The sequence below is a fragment of the Rhopalosiphum maidis genome, chromosome 3 (genome assembly GCF_003676215.2).
Source record: "Rhopalosiphum maidis isolate BTI-1 chromosome 3, ASM367621v3, whole genome shotgun sequence".
In the NCBI taxonomy this organism is placed as follows: domain Eukaryota; kingdom Metazoa; phylum Arthropoda; class Insecta; order Hemiptera; family Aphididae; genus Rhopalosiphum; species Rhopalosiphum maidis.
In genome coordinates, this window is record NC_040879.1 from 69,175,367 (window position 1) to 69,196,048 (window position 20,682).

The following is a 20,682-nucleotide window of genomic DNA, read 5'->3' on the forward strand; positions in this document are numbered from 1 at the left end:
TAGACCACGCGCCTAACGAAGGGTTAACGTTGATATCTATTCTTGGGTTGGTAACTGTAGAAGGTCACGACACCACTTTCTTTTTAACCTGCGCCTAGGATTTCCTGAAAGAGTTTGAGAAGAGAGGTTTTTAATAAGAGGGTTTTGATGGGATAGAAGTCGCTTGTGGAAGCGCAAATAAAAGGATTGAGCTTCTTCGTTAATGGTTTTCATGTAAAGGTCGTTGTGTAAGGTTAGGTTTGAGACGTATGGTGGTGCATTGGAGAGTCGCCGAAGAGCCAAGTTTTGGAAAGCTTGGATTTTGTTGATGTTTGTTTTTTTAGCCGAGCCCCAGAGCTGTAGACCATACGTCCAAATAGGTTTGAGGAGGGTTTTGTAAATTTGTAGCTTGACTTTTAGACTTGTAAACTTGTTATTTGAGATAAGAGGGCTGAGCATGCGCATACGGGCGTTGAGAGTTAGTCTTTTGATTCGAATATGGTTTTTCCAAGTTAGTCGTTTATCAAGAGTGACCCCCAGGTATTTGACTGTGTCTGACGTGGGGATTGGGATGTTGTTTAGTGTAACGGTTGGGCATACGCCCTTCTTGAGAGTAAATGTAGTGTGAGTTGATTTGCTTTGGTTTATTTTAATGCGCCATTTGTTGAACGAGTTTGACATAAGATTAAGGTGAAGTTGTAGGTTTGACGAGGCAGTTACTGGATTTTCATTAATTTATATGATGACTTTATCGTCTGCATAGTCGGCCACCATGGTTTGAGGCATAGTGGGCTGGTCAGCGACAAAGATATTTAATAGAGTAGGAGATAGGATGCTCCCTTGTGGGACGCCGGCATTAATTTTGGCTATTTCTGAGTATGATGAGCTATATTGTACTTGGAAATGTCGGTCGGCTAGATAAGATTTCATTAAAAGGAAGAATGAGTGGGGAAGAAAGCTTTTAAGTTTAAACAGTAACCCCTCGTGCCAAACTTTGTCGAACGCTTGAGAAACGTCTAGGAAGATACAGGTACAGTATAGTTTTTTTTCCAGCGAGACCGATATTGCATCGACAATTCGATGGGCTTGGTGAATGGTGCTATGAGAGGATCTGAATCCGAATTGGGTGTTCGGAAGAATATTGTTATTGATAATGTATGGGGTCATTCGTTTGAGAATAAGTCTTTCAAATATTTTTGATAAGAATGGTAAGAGACTTATTGGCCTGTAGGAGGATGGGTCGTCCAGAGGTTTTCCAGGCTTTGCAAATAGAACTATTTTTGAGAATTTCCAAAGGATGGGGAAGTAAGATAGTCTCAAGCTTGCATTGAATATATATGTTACTAGTAATATTGCATTTTTGGGGAGGCATCTAGCTACTTCTGCTGTAATTAGATCATATCCCGGGGATTTTTTTAAGGTGTATCTTTGGATAGTCTGCTTGACTTCGTTGGGTGTAAAATATTTTACTAAATGATTTGAAGGTGAGGGAAGGTCTAAGTCAGTCTTAATCTTATCAACAAATTGAGGTATGAGTAAATTATGATGTGATTGGAAGTTTTCAAGAAGGTGTTCTTTAAGGACTTCAGCTTTATCGTCATTTGAAATAGCAAGTGTGTTGTCAGGTTTCATAAGGGGGGTTGAAGGAGTTTTAAGTCGCAGTAACTTTTTGGTTTCTTTCCATAAGCTACCGTCAGAGCATGATAGTTTGGTTAATTTTTGTTCGAACATGTCTGCTTTGTTTTTAGCTAGGATTTTTTTGAGTGAGTTGGCTAATTTATTATATGCGCTTTTGTGAGATGGTAAGCGAGTACGTTGGTAGCGGGCTCTGGCTCTGCGTTTTTCCACTATTAGATCGCGTATCTGTTCCGGAAGAGCCTGTTTCTGCGTTATGCTCTTGGTAGTGGTTGGGGAGTTGGACAATGCAGCTGCTGAGTGAATAAGTTTAGATAAGTTATTGACTGCTTCGTCAATATCATGCTCAGACTTTAATCTTATCGAAAGAGTGATTGCTTGGGCAATTATGTTGTGGAATTTAAAACGATTAGTCGTGGGTGAAAAAAGAATGTGGCTTAATGAGCTTGTTTGAGGCGTAGCATCAATATTAAATAACACAGCTGAGTGGTCTGAGTTTAGATCTAAGATGTTGTTTACAGAGTAGTATAGATTACTCGGCATTTTGGTGACAAAAATATCCAGAATATCGGGTTTTTTCTTAAGAGATGTTGGCCAGTATGTTGGATCAGGTGGTGCGATTATTTGGTATTTTTTAGTGTTAATAAAATTATAAAGAAGGCTTCCCCGAGGGTTTGTGACTCGGCAGCCCCAGCTTTGGTGCTTGGCATTAAAGTCACCACCAGCAATGAAGTTATTTGGAATTGTATCGAAATACTCGGTGAGGTTGGTGTTTGTTATGAGGTGTTTAGGAGGATTGTAGACTGCTGCGATAACAATAGGGATATTATTAAGCATGATTGAGATGGCACAAGATTGGATATGATTTTGAGAGAAGTTAGTGAGGGGATGGAATTTTAAGTTAGTTTTAATAAGTTTAGCTGCTCCACCGTGTGCTGTACCATCAGGGTGGTTAGATTTAAGTAAGTAGTAACCAGGGATGTAAATATGAGAATAATTGGTAAGATGCGTTTCTGAGATAAGAGCGATATCTATGCGTTTGTCGAAGAGTACAGCCTGGAGCTCATTAACGTGGTTTTTTAGACCGTTTGAATTAAACAGTAAAATAGATAATGAGTTGTTAGTGTAAGACTTATTCATTATTTTTGTTTAGGAGTGAGGTAATGACTTGTGTCAGAAGAGCAATCAATGGATTGACAAGAGATTTTAGTTCACCTATGAAGGAGGACATGAGTTGAGTTAGGTCGGAAGGAGGAGAGGGTTGTGGTGGTTGACTTGAAGTGGCCTGAGCATATGTTTTAGAGGGGTTAGAATCGTTTTTTCCCGGAAGGGTAGCGGATGGGTGGCTTTCTTTTACATTATAAGAATTAACATTAGGTTTGATTGTATCGTGTAAGAATTTACTTTGAGTGATAGGTGATTTTCGGCGCTGGAGTTCCCTGTAGACCTTGCAGCCGCGGTAATTTGCTGGATGATCTCCCGAGCATAGTATACATTTGGCAGGAGAGTCTGGTGATTTAGTGCATTCAGAAGATGGATGGTGCGCGCTGCAACGGACACAGCGTGCTGAGTAACCACAATACGCACGGGTGTGACCGTATTCTTGGCAGTTTTGACATTGACTGATTTGTTTCGGCTTGTATGGTTCCTCAACCTTGATTTTTGTGTGTAGTAGAGAAGATAGTTCGTATATTTGGTGAGAGTGGGGGGTGGGTTCTAGATCGACAAAGAACAGTGGGAGTGGGTGCTTGTTGGTCTTGTGCAGGACGTTCGTCACTTGTCTGACTTCGAAGAGTCGCGTTTCGAGTTCGGATTTTATTCTTTCAGTTGGCGTAGTAGGGTGGAGATTGCGAATAACTATTCTTGTAGGCTTGTCCTCGGTAAGTTGGTATGTGTGGTAATTAGCATTGTGTTCTTTTAAATAGTGAATTAGAAGTCTGTAAGAATCTGGATTGGCGGTCTGTATTTTTAAGCGGTCGGCGCTGTCTTTGCAAAAAAAATTGTCAAATCCTATAAGCTCAATTAAGGTTGAGCAAAAGCTTGGGTAGTCTGTGATACCTTTCATAAATATCGGGGGAGGTGGTTTGACGAAGGGCGCAATGATAGGTTCAACGGGCAGCGTGGGCTGGTCGAAAACTGTGTCCGTAGGTTCAGGTATCGAAAGTGATTCGTAGCGATTACGTGTTGAGAAGGAAAGTTTTTTGGTTTTTGGTTGAGCAGTTTGTAAGGAAGAAGGTTTGGAAGAAGTAGAACCGGATGAAGAACTTGACAGATTTCTTTTACTTGTTTGCGTTTTCCAATTGTCATTTCCGGAGCTGTTCATGGTGTTTGGATGGATGTTACTGCCTGGATTTAATCTTCCTGAGTTCTGTGATTCTGCTAGGCGAGCAGGCTGTTAGAGTGTTGGTGTTTTTTTCGAGTTTGTTGTTTATATTTGGTGCATTATTTATCTTGGGCATAATAAGTGTGCGAAGGTCGCGGGCCGCTGGCCGGCGAGTGCGATAGCGTTACCTATCGAAGGCGCACGATAATTATGTAATCTTACTTGTCGAAAAAACGTTAGAAAAACTACATTTTGTAGTACGACGTAGACATCAGTGAAAACTGAGGGTTTAATTATTATTCGATTGATGCTATTTAATGAACATATTTTTTTTTTAAAAAATTCGGCTTAATAAAGACGAGAATAGCGGCGAGATACGAAGCTAATATAGAGAGGTGTGCGTCGTGCGCAGTGCGGACGGTGACTGATATGTATATGTAAAAGAAATTTTTGCTATATTTTAGAAAAATGACGTATTTGTCGAAAAAAAATGATTTAAAATGTAGGACCGTGATAAAATGATATCAATGAGAAATAAAGGCAAAAAATGCAAAAAAATGCAAAATAAAAATTTTAGATTATTTTAGTAGACCATCTAAATCGGATTTTTAACTTGATAGATTAATGACTACATCAATTAAAAAAAAATGCAAAATGCATCAACTTCCGAGCCCTAGTTATTACTCACAGCTGTCAAAAATTCCCCAATAGTTATGTTATCTTCATTTTGTAATACAATAAATTGAAGTTAAAAATACATTATTTTTTTTTTATCCGTATTACGTATAATTGTAAGAACAATTTTGGAGACAATCCGAAATTTCCGTCTAAATACCAGGTGTCTGATGCTGTAAGTAGTCTTAAATGATTATCTGTTGCAAACATTACTATTCTTTCAGACGCCTCTGGACCATTGTCCTTCAATAATAGTCTATCACAGAGGTTCCCAAACTGTGGGTCGCGCTATTTTTTTAAATAATATAAAAATATAATCATCTATTACTTTTCGTTGATGTTCAAAGTTCAAATTCAGTTTTATCGTCAATCCTTATCTGTGAGTGTGACAATTACGAGTTTACCAGCGGCCGTGTCAAATCGACACAATCAGATTAATAATGAATAGTTATTGTAAATATAACGATTTACCTATCTGAAACAAATTAGTAGATATGTGAATGTCGCTTGACGTTCAAAATTTTTGATTATTTTCAGTAACACGCGGCACATCGAATACGATACACGTACGCAGTTTTATATTAAATAGTACTTTTTGTTTTAAATAAATTCATTTTTTTGTACTTTTGTACAACTATGGACAATTGGTTAAACAAAAAGTCAATGAGTCAAAGTCAAGAAAAAATGGAGACAATATCTGTGTCAACAGTCAAAAAAAGAAAATTAAATTACGATGAGCCTTCAACAAGTTCTTCGGAATTAAAACATAAAAAAACTTGCAGAAAATATTGTCCGGAATATTTGCAAATTAGATTTACGTGGAATGGAGACGAAGAAAATCCACGATCACAATGTGTTATCTGTGGATGTATAATTGCAAATGAGAGTATGCGACCAAACAAATTACATCGACATATCGATACGAACCATCCAGAAATGAAAGGTAAACCACTCGATATTTATAAAAAAAAACTAGAATCTCTAAAAACATCAAAAAATAATATTTTTAATTTTACTGCAACTAACTAAAAAGCTACGTACGCTTCATATAAAATATGTTTACGAATTGCTCAAACTGATAAGCCTCACACAATTGGTGAGTCTTTAATTTTACCAGCAATCAAAAACGCAGTCGGAATCTTGTTTGATCAAAAACGTTTAAAAGAAGTTGAAAAGTTATCGCTTTCAAATAATACAGTGTCGCGTAGAATCGATGAAATTTCTGAATGGGTAGAAAATAAACTGATTGAAAGAGTTAAATTGAGTAGATGGTTTTCATTACAGCTAGACGAGTCCACAGATATCCAAGGCTTATCTCAGATGATTGTTTTCGTACGTTACATATGGATGAATGAATCTCACGAGGATTTTTTGTTCTGTGAACCGATTATTCGAGGTACAAGTGATGAAATGTGTCGGGTTATGTATGGACGGCGCCCGAGCATTGTGCGGTGAGAACAGTAGTGTTATTACTAAAATTCGTGAAATTAACCTTAACCCATTAGCGATGGATTGGATGCACTGCAATATCCATAGGGAGGCATTAGTATCAAAATCTTTGTCAGATGATTTTAGAAGTGTATTAAACACGTCTGTAAAAATAGTAAATTTTATTAATGCGAGGCCGTTACAGTCCCGTTTATTTGAGAAAGCTTTGCGAAGAAATGGGCAGTATTCACAAATCATTTCTCCTTCACACTGAGGTACGTTGGCTATCGAGGGGGACAGTTCTTACAAGACTTGTCGAACTTCCAAGGGCGTCTCTGGCCCTGTTTTCAGGGGGGGGGCTTTTACACAATTTTAAAAAAAAAAAAAACAATAATGTAAGTATAATCAATTTATTAAATTCTAATTTATAAGTGAACATAGTAATTAGTAACTTATTGCTGGTCAAGTCATTTTGATCTGCAAATTTCATTCATACAAATTATTTATAGGTAAAAAAAAGATACAAATATGTAACCTTTAGTTAATAATCATAATAATCATAAAAAAATCTAACTATAATATTTTAATTAATACTTTCAATTAATACTAATTACTTAGCCTAATCACTTTCAATCATGTGCCATCTCAATTACAATTAATAATATCCCTGTTGCTATCGCCGCAATCTATAGTCCACCTAAGCACAATTTAACTATTGATAACCTCACCGACTTTTTTGACTCAACGACCAGTAACTTTATTATTGGTGGTGATTATAACGCTAAACACCAAAGTTGGGGTTACCAAGTCACCAACCCTCGTGGAAACTTGCACTTTAATTTCTCCAATATGAAAAAATACAAAATTCTTGAACCTTCTGGGCATACATATTGGCCAACCTCAGTTAGGAAAAAACCTGACATTCTAGACATCTTCGTCACAAAAATTCCCAGTAACTTATACTATTCAATTAATAATATTCTGGATCTTAACTCCGACCATTCGTCCGTCATTCTCAATATTGATGCCACTCCACAAATACGTAAAGTTAGTCCCAAACTCTTTCAACATAGCTGAAGAAATTAACCTAAAAATAAGCTTAAAATCTGTTCATGAGATTGATGATGCAGTTAAAAATTTAACTACGCTTATTCAATCAGCGGCTTCTAAGTCAAACCCCCAAAACACCACCAATAACTCAATACATAAATACCCTTTTGTTTCTGAGCAAGTCCGCTCATTAATAGTCGAAAAGCGCAGATCAAGAGCACGTTACCAAATCACACGGTTACCCTCACATAAAAGTGCATAAAGTAAATTAGCAAATTCATTAAAAAAATGTTTGGCTAAAAATAAAGCTGACATGTACGAACAAAAACTGACCTCACTCTCCTCTGTAGAAGGGAGCTTATGGCGCGAAACCAAAAAACTACTTCAATATAAACGCCCCTCAGTCCCACTCGAAAAACCAGATAATTCATTTTCCTTCTCTGACAACGATAAGGCCGAAGTTTTTAAAGCTCATCTTCATGAAACGTTCCAACCGCATCATGATATACTTACACCTGAAAACATTGATGAGGTAAACACCTGCCTAAACCTGCCATCTACAATAAATCAACCTGAAAAATATTTCACCCCAAATGAAGTTAAACAGACCATCCAAAAATACTCACTAAAAAAGTCACCCGGCTTTGATTTGATTACGGCCAAAGTAGCTAGGTGCCTACCCAAAAAAGGCATCGTACTAATAACATATATTTTCAATGCTAGTCTCTTAAACTTACAAGTACATCTTGACCACTTGTCCGAGTGGTACAAAAAATGGCGAGTAAAAATTAATCAAAATAAATCTAGTTACACAACATTCACGCTTAAACAAGGAATATGTCCAAACATTACTCTCAACAATGTACTAATTCTCTCATCCGACACAGTTAAGTATTTAGGGTTATTCCTTGACAAAAGACTCACATGGAAAAAACACCTCCAAACCAAACGGCTAACCATAAACAATCGCATGCGTATGCTCAAACCTCTGCTAATTAAAAATAAGTACTTCACTCTAAACACCAAACTAATAACTTACAAAGCGCTACTCAAACCTATCTGGACGTATGGACTTCAATTGTGGGGCTCAGCAAAAAAATTTAACACTAATCGAATTCAAACGTTCCAAAATATAGCACTCCGAAGATTATGCAATGCTCTGCCCTATATTTCTAATCACACTCTTCATAATGACCTCCATATGAAAACAGTAAATGAGGAAGCACGCATTTTTGACACGCGATTTCATAAACAACTCTAAACTCATTCTAACCCTCTAATAAAAGATCTCTCCATCCTTACTCTACCAGGAAATCCTAACCGCAGGTTAAAAAGAAAATGGTGCCGTAACCTCTTACAAAACATTAATGTCTAATGCAGGGATTCCCAACCGCCGTGCCGCGGCGCATAAGTGTGCCGCGAAATTATTTGGGTGTGCCGTGTAATTTGTGTCTTACATTGTAAATGTGTAATAGAAATCTCCTAAAAATAAAAATTGATAAAATGTCCACATGGAAAGACACAGCTATTATCATACATTAGAATATTAGATAATAACCGATACGGGTATTTATAGCAGTCATTTAGCACTTTAGCAGTTCAGTTATTCAGTATAGTGATAATCGTGCGCGTGTTATTACGTAACGTGTTAATTTTGATCAAGAAATATTGTACTTAAATTTAAAAATGGATAGATTTGTAAAAAAGATTAAATTAACGAACGACGTTGTGCTAATGTAAATGACAACAATTTAAATTTAGAAATTAATATTAAACAATCCACTTCAGTAAATGATACAAGTTTAAATTTAAAAGTCAAACGTAAATATACTGATAGTTATTTATGTTTTGGATTTACGTGGAATGGCAATACTGACTATCCTTTACCTGTTTGTATCGTTTGTGGTTAAAAGTTAAGCAATGAAGCAATGGTACCCAGTAAATTGAAAAGGCATTTAATAATAAAACATCCGGGTGAGTCATTAAAAACACGACTATATTTTGAACGCCTCCTAAATTCAAATAAAAGAGCTGCATCTAGTATGATAAAAAGAGTGACTATATCTGATAAAGCTCTTGAAGCATCATTTAAAGTCGCAGAACTGATTGCTAAAAATATGAACTCTCATGTTATTGGCGAAAAATTAATAGGACCTGCCTGTTTAGTTATGGTTGAAACAATGTTAGGTAAAGAATCTAAAGATGTTATATCCAAAGTGCCACTTTCCAACAATACTATTAGTCGCCGAATAAATGAAATGGCTGATGATATTAATGACATTGTTTTAGAAAAAATTAAAAATCAAAAATTATTTTCATTACAAATACAGAACTTCTAAAGCTCAATTACTAGGTTTTGGCAGATTTGTTGATAATTCTAATATTATTGAGCAGTTTTTATTTTGTAAAGAATTAAAGTCAACAACAACAGGGAAGGACATATTTGACGTAGTAAATAATTTTTTTGAAAAATCTGGATTATCATGGAATTATTGTTGTGGTGTGTGCACTGATGGAGCTCCGTCTATGACCGGAAAATATAAAGGTTTTGTTACTCTCGCTAAAATTAAAAATCCAGCTATGATTATAACACACTGTTTTATTCATCGAGAAGCTCTGGTTGCAAAAACATTAGGAGAACAAATGTTAAAAGTCTTAAATGATGTTATTAAAATTGTGAATTACATTAAATCTCGGCCATTGAAAACAAGGATTTTTGAAACTATTTGTAAGGAAATGGGTTCGGATCATATACATTTATTGCTACACACAGAAGTAAGGTGGCTATCACGAGGTCAAGTGTTTAATCGAGTTATTGAATTGAAAGAAGAATTAGAATTATTTTTTGAAAAAGAAAATCTCCCAGTATACAAAAAATTTTTTCGAAATGAAAACTGGTGTTATATTTTGGCATACTTGACTGATATATTTAAAAAACTAAATGATCTGAATGCGTCAATGCAAGGACGTCAGGAAACAATAATTTCTTCGACGAACAAAATCAGAGGGTTCAAAAACAAAATTGTATTTTGGAAATCTTCAATAATTAAAGGGGATTTTTCAAATTTTCCAACATTTTCAAAATTAACGATAATTAAATCCAATATTAAAGAACTACAACAACTTATAATTGAACATCTTATATTACTCGAAGAAAAAATTGAACATTATTTTCCATCGTTGACAACATCCGCAGATTGGGTGGTGTTGCCATTTGATTTTACAGACAATATGAATGAACTTGATCTTACTAATGACGAAAAGAATGAATTCATTGATATGTGTTCTAATTCTACTATCCGAATATTATTTAATAGTCAGAAAAGTAACATAGATTCCTTCTGGTTAAATTTAGCTTCAGAATATCCATCTATTTCTCAGAAAGCGATACTATTGTTATTACCATTTTCTACATCATATATCTTTGTGAACAGGCATTTTCTGCTCTGAACAATATAAAAATAAGTAGTAGAAATCGTTTGAAAAATGTTGAACCTGATTTGTGTCTTGCTGTTTCAACTGTTTCACCCCGAATAGAGGAATTGTGTAAAAAATATCTGTCTCAAATATCACATTAAATTTGTATCATTCAAATATTAAACAAAATCAATTTATTATTTATAATTTATTAAGTTTCAGATTATAATTTTTTTTTTTATTTATTTACATTATTTTTAAGTTTCAAATTATTTTTAATTTTTTTTATCAAAATTAATGAATACAAATATTGGAGTTTCAAAATATTACTGTAGTTTGTATTTCTACAACTCCTATTTAATATAAGTATCTTGTGAATATTATAATTGGATAATGTCAAAAATACAAAAAAAAAGCATTTTTTAGAAGAACAATGCCACAATTGTGATTTTTTTTATTAATTATTTATTTGTGTGCCGTGATTTTTTTTAAAATGATCAAGTGCGCCGTTAAGTAAAAAAGGTTGGGAATCCCTGGTCTAATGTCTCCTGGTCAAAAAAAAAAAAAAAATAAAAAAAAACTAACTTATCAATAGTCGAGAGCCACTGATGGATGGCTGCTTAATTCAACACTATCAAGTCATTTAAAAAAAAAATACTCTCATCATATAAACTTATTGTGCAAAAATATGTATAGATTGTTTATGTCGAATAAAAAGAAAAAAAAACTTTTTAAACGAAAAAATACTTGTAATATGTACTGTCGTAAATGCGTACAAATTTCTTGTCACAAAATTATTTAAAACAATTATAAAAAGTTATCAATTATATATATATATAATTTTAGATGATATTATATTAAAATATGTAGACCATAGTCATTTATCAGACGTTGTTAAAATTCAAGCAAAGAAAACAGTCGAGGAAATAAAAACTCTTGCTAAAGAAAACAGTTTAACAACTCGTGCTATTCTTGGAGAAGGCTTTTCACAGGTAATAATACAATAAAAAAAATATTATAAATAGGAATCGGATATCTATGCACTTAAGACTACTGTGTAATATGCATGCATTTATACACTAAAAAATTACAAAATATGTGATTAAAAACATAAAATGTGTATTTTTAACCAGTAAAAACGCCAAATATGCACAAAAAACACATGCACATAAAACATAAATATTTTATTTGTATTACCCAGTAGTTATTTTTAATTATATTTTATTTCAATACAACTTAAAATACATCGTATTATTTTTTTATTATTTTTAATTTTTTCGACATGGAAAAATTTAGAACTGCTTACATATTCGAAACACTAATTTGCTGACGGTACATTTTCATCATGTCCCTATTTATTTTACCAATTATATACGATACCTACAATTCAGTTTTCCAATGTCATACCGTTGGTGTATATTTTGTTACCGGATAAAAAAGAAAACACTTATATTATAATGTTCCGTAATTTAAAATTAATAAAACCAAATTTAAATCCAATTTAAAAACTTCAATTTTGATTGACTTCAAAAAAGCAGTGGTGAATTCTATTAAAACCGAATTTCCTCTAACAAAAATTCAAGGCTGTTTTTTTCATTTAAGTCAAGCCTTATGGAGGCATATTCAAGAATATGGTGTACAAACTCAATATTGTAACGACCCTGCATTTGCTCTGGAGTTGAAGAAATTGTCTGCTATCGCCTTCGTCCCAATAGAAAAGGTAATAGAATACTTTGAAGGTCTTTTAGAAAATGAATTTTATACAAAAAAATGAAGAGCTGTTGTCGCCACTAATACCTTACTTCGAATGTACTTGGAAGACCTCCCTTCCCTTATTTACAATTGATCTTTGGAATTGCTTTAATCGGTTGAAAGACGATCTCCCAAGAACTAATAACAATATTGAAGGTTGGCATAATGGGTTTTCTGCTTTTTTAACGACTTTACATCCTACTATATGGAAATTTATTAATTGTTTAAAAAAAGAAGAAAGTATTAATAAGATGACAACCGAACAGCTTATTGCTGGAGATGTACCACCAAAAAAATCAAAGTATAAAGATACAGCAAGAAAAATGTTACATCTATGCGAAGATTTCGAAAACCGATCACTCAATGATGACTTACAAGAAATAGCTCACAATTTTAATTTAAACAAGTGATTTATTATAACGTGTGTTCAGCAATAATGATTTTAATTTGGGAATTTATTATATTTACTAACTAGCTGACCCGACAGACTTCGTCCTGTCAAAAAGATTTGTAATGTGGCAGTTTTTGTGCCTACGTATTTTAAAAAATTCTCCTGAACAGAACCGTCACCCTGGTGATAGGGCATTGTGAATAAAAAATAATTAAATAAAACATATATAAGGATTTAAAAGTAAGTAATCGCTTTATTGTTAATCATGTGAATCATAATTATTATTATTATCATTGTAGTGCTTTGTGGTATACGATGTTTTTTGTTTGATTACCTGCCGCATAGATAAACAAATCTGATGGTTTTCTAACACGGGAACAGGCAACATACAATTGACCATGTGAGAAACATGGGTTTTCTAGATTAATACCACAAACACTTAATGATTGCCATGTATATAGGTGAAACGATAATCGGAATCGCACATGGCCAATAGAACAATAGAATAATATTTTTTATAGTTTGAAAACAAACTTCCGCTGTGTTCAGGACAGATTATTCTTACGTGCTTTCCGTCAATAATACCGATGCAGTTAGGGAAGTTTGCTGTATTCTCGAAGCCAGCAGCGATTTTAAGCCATCCTTCTGTTGTATTCGGAATCGAAAGGCATTCTTCATGAAATAGGTCCCAAATATTTGTACATACTTCTTTTATAATTCCATCGATAGTTGCCGTACCTAGACGGTAACTAAAATAAAGATCACTATATCTTTGTCCAGTTACGAGGTACCTGAAATAAAAAATTAACAAATTAATAATTTTACAGAAAGGAATGTACAACAGCGGTGGAAGACGGCACGGGACGCTTACGTTAGGTGCAAAGCTACATTGAAGAACACGAAGTCTGGGTCTGCAGGTGGAAACAAAAAGAAATATGTATACTTTGATTGTATGCAGTTTTTAGACAAAAAACATATTATAGATACTGAAGATTCAATTGTAGAAAGTCCGAACATAATGGATGAATCACTAACAAATAGCAAACCGACAACCAATGATAACGCTCTACCTTCAACGTCTAAAGACTCCAACTTTTGCCAACCAGAACAAACTGCTGCTGCTAAACCAAAAAATGTGCAAGCAAAACGTTTTAAAAAAAGAACTCGTAATGAAGACGATAATTTTGATAGAGAAATGTTGAACATGTTTAAAGAAAATACAAAATTAATGCAAAACGATGACATGTCATTTTTTTGTTCACTTTTGCCGATTATGAAAACTTTTTCTAATCACCAAAAATTACTTTTCCGTTCTGCAGTTCTACAAAAAGCAATCGAAATATCCAGCAGTTCTAGTGAAGTCCGCCCGGGAACATCACATACATTTTCGACTTCAGAATCACAACATTCCGATGCTTCTACATATATAACTAAATCTTATACAGAAGTACCACAACAGTATGAGGCACCAGATGATGATTCAACATATTCTTTAGAGGATTTTGTTACTATGCAGAATTTGTAATAAAAAATATATTATATAAAATATGTTGTATTATGAAGTAAATAATATAATGTCAATATAAAAAATAAATATAAAATTTTTTTTAAAAATTTAAATTTGTTGAATTTTATTTTAAAATATTAATTTTAAGATAATAATTACCTTAAAGTCACGGTCAATCTTTTTGATGGTGATACAGGAATACGAAAAGTGTTCTGACGCTTCAAAGAATCTTCAAGTTTTGCAAGCAACTCGTCAAAACTTTTAATAGACATTTTGAAGTAATCAAAAAATTTTGACTCGTGATCTCGTAATTTTGAAAACAGCGTACAGAATCCCCCTTCAATTGGCCGTTCTACAATTACTGGGTGAACGTGATATCTTCTCCGTTTTTTTTTATTCCGTTGTTTGCGTAAATAATACGCACATATTAATGAATTTACAATGAATGGATTCATCTTTAACTTAAAGTTAAAGTATTTAAAAACTCAATTAACTAATAACAAAATAAGGTACGACAACCGATCGAATTTGCCATCGGCTAAGCACTAAACGCTAGGTGACGACCGATGATCAGAGCGTACCGTGCGCGCGTACGATACGCGCTGACCGTCGGTCGAGCACTAAATCCAGCCTTAGGCTCGTTTCACACTACACGGTTTTGACCGTACGGCAAAAAACCGGACGGCGACATTTTGTTAGAGGCGCGAATAAGAGCATATACGCTTTCATATTATACGGTCACGGCAAAATGCCGGCGCCGCGCCGTGCAGCAACCGTCTACTGCCACTACAGTATACGGCAGCCGGACGGCGCGATAAGCTTAGTGGCGTACGTGACCAAATGCACGTTTTCATATTATACGATTTTATTCGTGCGGCAGAGTTCGATCAGCCACTTCGAGACACGATTACTTATGATTAACAAATTACTTAATTACTTGTGATTTAACTTACAATATATTATCTAAATAATGGCGGAATTCGATGTAGAATTTTTAATTACTCTCGTGCAAGAGAGACCAGTGTTGTGGGACAAAGGTTTAGAATTGTACAAAGATAGGAATGCTACAAAAAATGCCTGGCGAGAAGTTTTAGTAGAACTTAACCCGGAATTTGATGCTCTTGATGACAAGGAAAAAAATTTGTTTGGTAAGTATATTTTTAATAATACTACAATAGTAAAATATTATTTAAAATATAAATTTTTAGTTTATTAAAAAATTGAAATACCGATATAAATTAGTTCATTTTTTATTCATATTCACGGGCATTTCAAAGTTTATATTTTCGACATTTGCCATGGTAAACTTCCGACGTCAGAAACAAAATATTTACACAATGTATTTCTTATATTATTTGGCGTAAGGCCTCCTCTTACGTTACTTTCATCAGATATATCTGACAAACCTGTGATTGACATTGTATCCAAATCGTTATATCCATCCCTCTCAAGTACAAAATTATGTAAAACAATGCAAGCATTTACAATTTTGACAGCAAATTCTGGTTGTACATTAATTGGTCGATGAAATATCCGCCACTTATTTGTGAAGATCCCAAAAGAGCATTCAACAAATCTTCTTGCTCTAGATAGTCTATAGTTAAAAATTCTTTTATCAACTGTCAGATGTGTTCCACCAAAAGGTCTCAGTAAATGTTTGTGTAAACCAAATGCTTCGTCTCCAATGAAGAAGTAAGGTAATTTTGGACTGTCTATTCCGGGCAAAGATTTTGCTTCTGGCAATTGTTGTTCATTATTTTCTATTGACTTCCACAAAGTAGACCTCTTAAACACTGACGAATCGCAGTCTTTACCGTAACTTCCAACGTCAATGTACACAAATCGATATTTGGAATCTGCAACTGCCATGAGGACTATAGAATTATATCCTTTATAATTAAAATACATTGACCCACTGTTAAGTGGGCAAGTTAAACGGATATGTTTCCCATCGACGGCTTCTAGGCAGTTCGGGAAATTAGCTCTATTCTCAAATCCGGAAGCAATTAACTCCCATATTTCTTTCGTTGGTGTTGGAATACAATCCTCTCTCATTAGGCACCAAATTGCTGTACATACTTCTTCTACTATTTTACTTGCCGTTGAAATTCCAATTCTATAACTGAAATGTAAATCGGTGAATGTACAACCACTTGCAAGATACCTAGAAAAAATTTAAATTATGAATAGCATATACAATTATTTTTAGATTCTAAACAGAGTGATGGATGTATTGACTTTACAATGTGGTGGGTGCTTATTTATTTATTTTTGTGTCTGTCATCACATTTTGAAGCAGTAAATTTTTTTTAGGCTTATTTATATTCTTTATTTGAATATTTGATTAATATGTTTTCTTTCAGGTCAAGAAGTTCTTAAAAGATGGACTAATCTTCGCGATTCATTTTCAAAATATTTTAAAAAAGACAAAGAATGCAAGAGAAGTGGTTCAGGAGCAAAAAAAATTAAGAAATATGTATACTTTGATCAATTGCAGTTTTTAAAAAAAATTTATGTTGAGCGACCGACTTCGAATAGCCTGGAACCGGAACCGAGAAACGATCCACAGAATGAAGAAGATGACACAGAGCCTCAACTGCAAGCTTCAGATAATATGTCTAGGGAAAAAACAAGTAATCCACAAAAAGGAAGGAAAAATAAAAGTCAGAACGACATTGATTTGAGAATCATAAAATTACTTGAAGAAAAGGATCAACCTTGTAATAAAATGGCTTTTTTGCAAAGTCTCTTGCCTCACCTGCAACAGTTTGATAATCAGGACTATTTACGATTTCAAATGGGTGTTTTGAAAGTTATTGAAAATATCAATGAAAGTAAGAAACAAAAACATCTAGCTACATCTTCTTATTTCCCACCTCATCAGCAACTTTATGTAAATACATCAAATCCTACTCAATATCATCCTCGACAATTGTTCAACACTCCCAACCACTCCAATGTTTTCTTATCTCAGCCATATTCAACTGGAAATCAGCAAATTCCATCATGCAGTAAACAACTGACTCCTGTTACTACCAACCACGAGGTCTCTTACACAGAACTTGAACAGATTAGCCCTTCTGTAAATTCAGTAGCATCCTCATCAACAGAAAGCATCGATTTCACTACATTTTAGGAGATTACATTTTTTTTAAATTGACATGTAAAAAAACATCGTAACAGTCAAACTTTGTTCTTTTATTTTCTATTGTTATTATTTTATAAAGTATTATCAGTTATATTATTATAATAAAGGTGCGATTTTTTTTTCTCTTAAATTGTTTTTTACTTTATTTTCTAGCGTAATTTATATAAGTATTATCAGTTAACGGTATAGTAATATTAAGTTAATTAATTACTAACCTCAATGTAATCGATATCATCTCAACTGGTTGTATACAATTTCTAAATTGCGTGTTTTCACGTTGAAGCTTAGGCTTGAGTTTTTCATGTAATACATCAAAAGAAGCACATGACATACGGAAATAATTAAAAAACTTATTTTCATCATTTCGTAAGTCATTAAATAATGTATAAAATAATCCCACTTCCTCCCTTCTAGCATTAATAGGATGTACCCAAAAAACACGATTTTTCTGTTGTCTTTTGCGGCGACGATTGTATAACCATAGTGCAATAATTTGTTTGTCATTCATTATAACAACGCGCGACTTGAGTGTTCTCATGAAACTAAAACTGTGAAAAAATATACTAAGCACAGGAACCCTGCATATATCGTGTTTTACCGTACGGTTAAAACCGTATAATGTGTAATTAGCCATTGATCCGGTTTATGCCGTCCGGTTTTTTGCCGTACGGTCAAAACCGTGTAGTGTGAAACGAGCCTTAGGCCCTCCGCACACGAGGCGATTGTAGCGCGACACGATGTATGCGATATATGCGATACGAGCGATTTCCTTTCAAAGTGAATGGGGATCCTCTAACGACGCAATTTGATAACGATGCGTCTTCGACGCGACTGTGACGCGTGCGACGGACGGCACGTGCGACCGGCAGTGCTGATCGCTTGGCAGTCGCGTCGCTCGAATTGCGCGTAATTACATTTTTTTTCGTTGTATTATATTATTATTTTAACTATGGAGGCATTCAATATTAAATTTGTTGGTGAAATTGAAAAACATCCTAAACTTTATGATTTCTCTATGTCGGAGTATTCAAGACGAGATTGTCAAGACAAAGCTTGGCATGATGTGTCAATTGAAGTTAATTTATCTGGTAAGTGTACAAATTGATGCTAATTTTATTTTAATATATTAATAATTGTTTTTATTTGCAAACTAAATATTTACATATATAATTATATTCCACAAAACACACTAAACACGTTCCAAATATATAATATTATAAAATAGTATACTTTTACTATCAATTTTAATTTCCAGTCGTATTAAACCAAAATAATTGTTGATTATTTATTTTTACTTTGTTTATTTGCCAACCAATGGGACTTTCCAGTCCTCTTTATATTGTACACGCAACACGCTTCTTAAATAAAACAGAATAATAATATATACTACTTAAATAATGATAATATTAGTATATAATAAAAGCAATATGGAGAGAATACCAGTAAGAAGAATAGTTTATTATTTAGTTTATCATTATTATTATAAATGTTACTAATTTATATACAATTATTCCATTGCCATGGAAGAGATGCTTGTGGAGTAGTAAAGTATCGTGATAAATAATCTCTCAAATCATAACATGACGATTGATCGTTTACTGTTTTCTCATTTGAAGTCGAATATTCTGTAGTGAAGTTGTTGGTGTTACGCAGATCAACACTTTCTTCAAAGTTTCGCATTGCATACCGAATACCTTCCCTTTTACGGATAAAATTGTGGAGTATACAACATGCTTTTACGATATTATTGATTTTATCAACATCACGACAACGAATAGCAGTACTCAGCACTTGAAATTTTTCCGTCATCATACCAAATGTGCACTCAATCGTTTTCCTACCACGGCTTAATCGGTAATTAAATACTCTTTTAATGTTATTAAGAGTCCGTCTGGGGTAGGTTCTCATTAGATATTTCGATAATGGAAACGCTTCGTCTGCCACAAAATAATAGGGAAAGTTACAGTTATTGGTATCGTGAGGTAATTTTGAAGGTAACGGAATATCAAGTTGTGAGTGAGTTATATGATATTTCATTGCTGAAGCTCGAAATATTCCACCGTCACTGTTCCTACCTGCATATCCGGTTTCTACCATCGTAAAAAGGCCATCAGCATCACAACATCCCAATAATACTATCGAATTGTAGGCTTTATAGTTGAAATTACTTGAACCTGTATTCGGCAATTTCTCTATTCGAATATGTTTACCATCTATACTGCCTATACAATTCGGTAGATTCCACAAAGATTCATAACGTTCTGCAATATTTTTCCATTGATCCTTATTCGGTTTCGACATCCAATATCCATTCATCACATCCCATATTATCTGTGTCGTCTCTGCCACGATCTGACCAACTGTTGATTCTCCTCGGCAAAAGTACAAGCCTAGCGACACAAATGTACTCCCTGTAGCCAAATATCTGTAAAATAAATATGAAAATGCATTATATGTATGTTTTTTAGTGAACGATTGCAAATAAAAATGGAGGAATTTAAGGACTACGTTTGTAAGAAGAATTAAAAACTCGACAAGTGGATCAAAAGCCAAAAAGCCGTATTATTTGAATGAGGCAATGCAATTCACGTTACCTTTTGTCAAAACATGTGCTATGCCTAGTGGAAATTTACCACCTATTCCCGATAAAGATTTTGAGACCGCCGATGTGTGGGAAAACTCGGAAATATCGGAGTATACTGAATCAAACCAGACGGACATCGTGTCAGTCTCATCACCAGATATGCTTCAACCACTATCCCCTCACCCTTCTACTTCAAATAGCATACCACTAATTACGACACAATCTGAAACTGAACGCGTTACTACTCCAGAATCGACATTTTCAAAATCCAAATCTACTCCAGGAAAAAGAGTAAAAAGAAATAAAAATATTTCCACTGATGTTGACAAAGCCTTTACCGAATATTTTGAAACCAAGAAAGCTAAAATAGCCGCTACTGCTTCTGATGTCAAGACAGATTCAGTGAAACAGTTTCTAAATAGTCTTATACCAGATCTCTTAACAATGTCAGATTCACAACTGAGAACCTATAAGCGCAAATCTATTGAACTCATTGACGAAATACTTAGTCCTCCCCTAATGAATAGTCATTCTTCAGTTGCTACTTATTTATCTTCGTTTTCGGACGAAAGTACGGTAATTTCAAATTACACAAACTTGTAGTCAATAATGTTTTTTTTTATTATGATTAAAATTATAAAGCCTAATGTTAAATAAGAAGTTAATGTTTTTTATTATGATTAAAATTATAAAGTCTAATGTTAAATAAGAAGTTAATGTTTTTTATTATGATTAAAATTATAAAGTCTAATGTTAAATAAGAAGTTAATGTTTTTTATTATGATTAAAATTA

General features: G+C 33.9%; 1 protein-coding gene and 1 pseudogene across 1 annotated transcript; one reads left to right on the forward strand and one right to left on the reverse strand.

Moving 5' to 3' along the window:
* Positions 1-5,248: 5,248 nt before the first annotated feature.
* LOC113557635 lies at positions 5,249-7,117 on the forward strand (annotated as a pseudogene).
* Positions 7,118-18,802: 11,685 nt separating this feature from the next.
* LOC113557637 (putative nuclease HARBI1) lies at positions 18,803-19,621 on the reverse strand. The gene has a single exon (XM_026963203.1). The coding sequence runs from the start codon at positions 19,619-19,621 to the stop codon at positions 18,803-18,805; it is 819 nt and encodes a 272-aa protein (XP_026819004.1).
* Between the last annotated feature and the right edge of the window lie 1,061 nt (positions 19,622-20,682).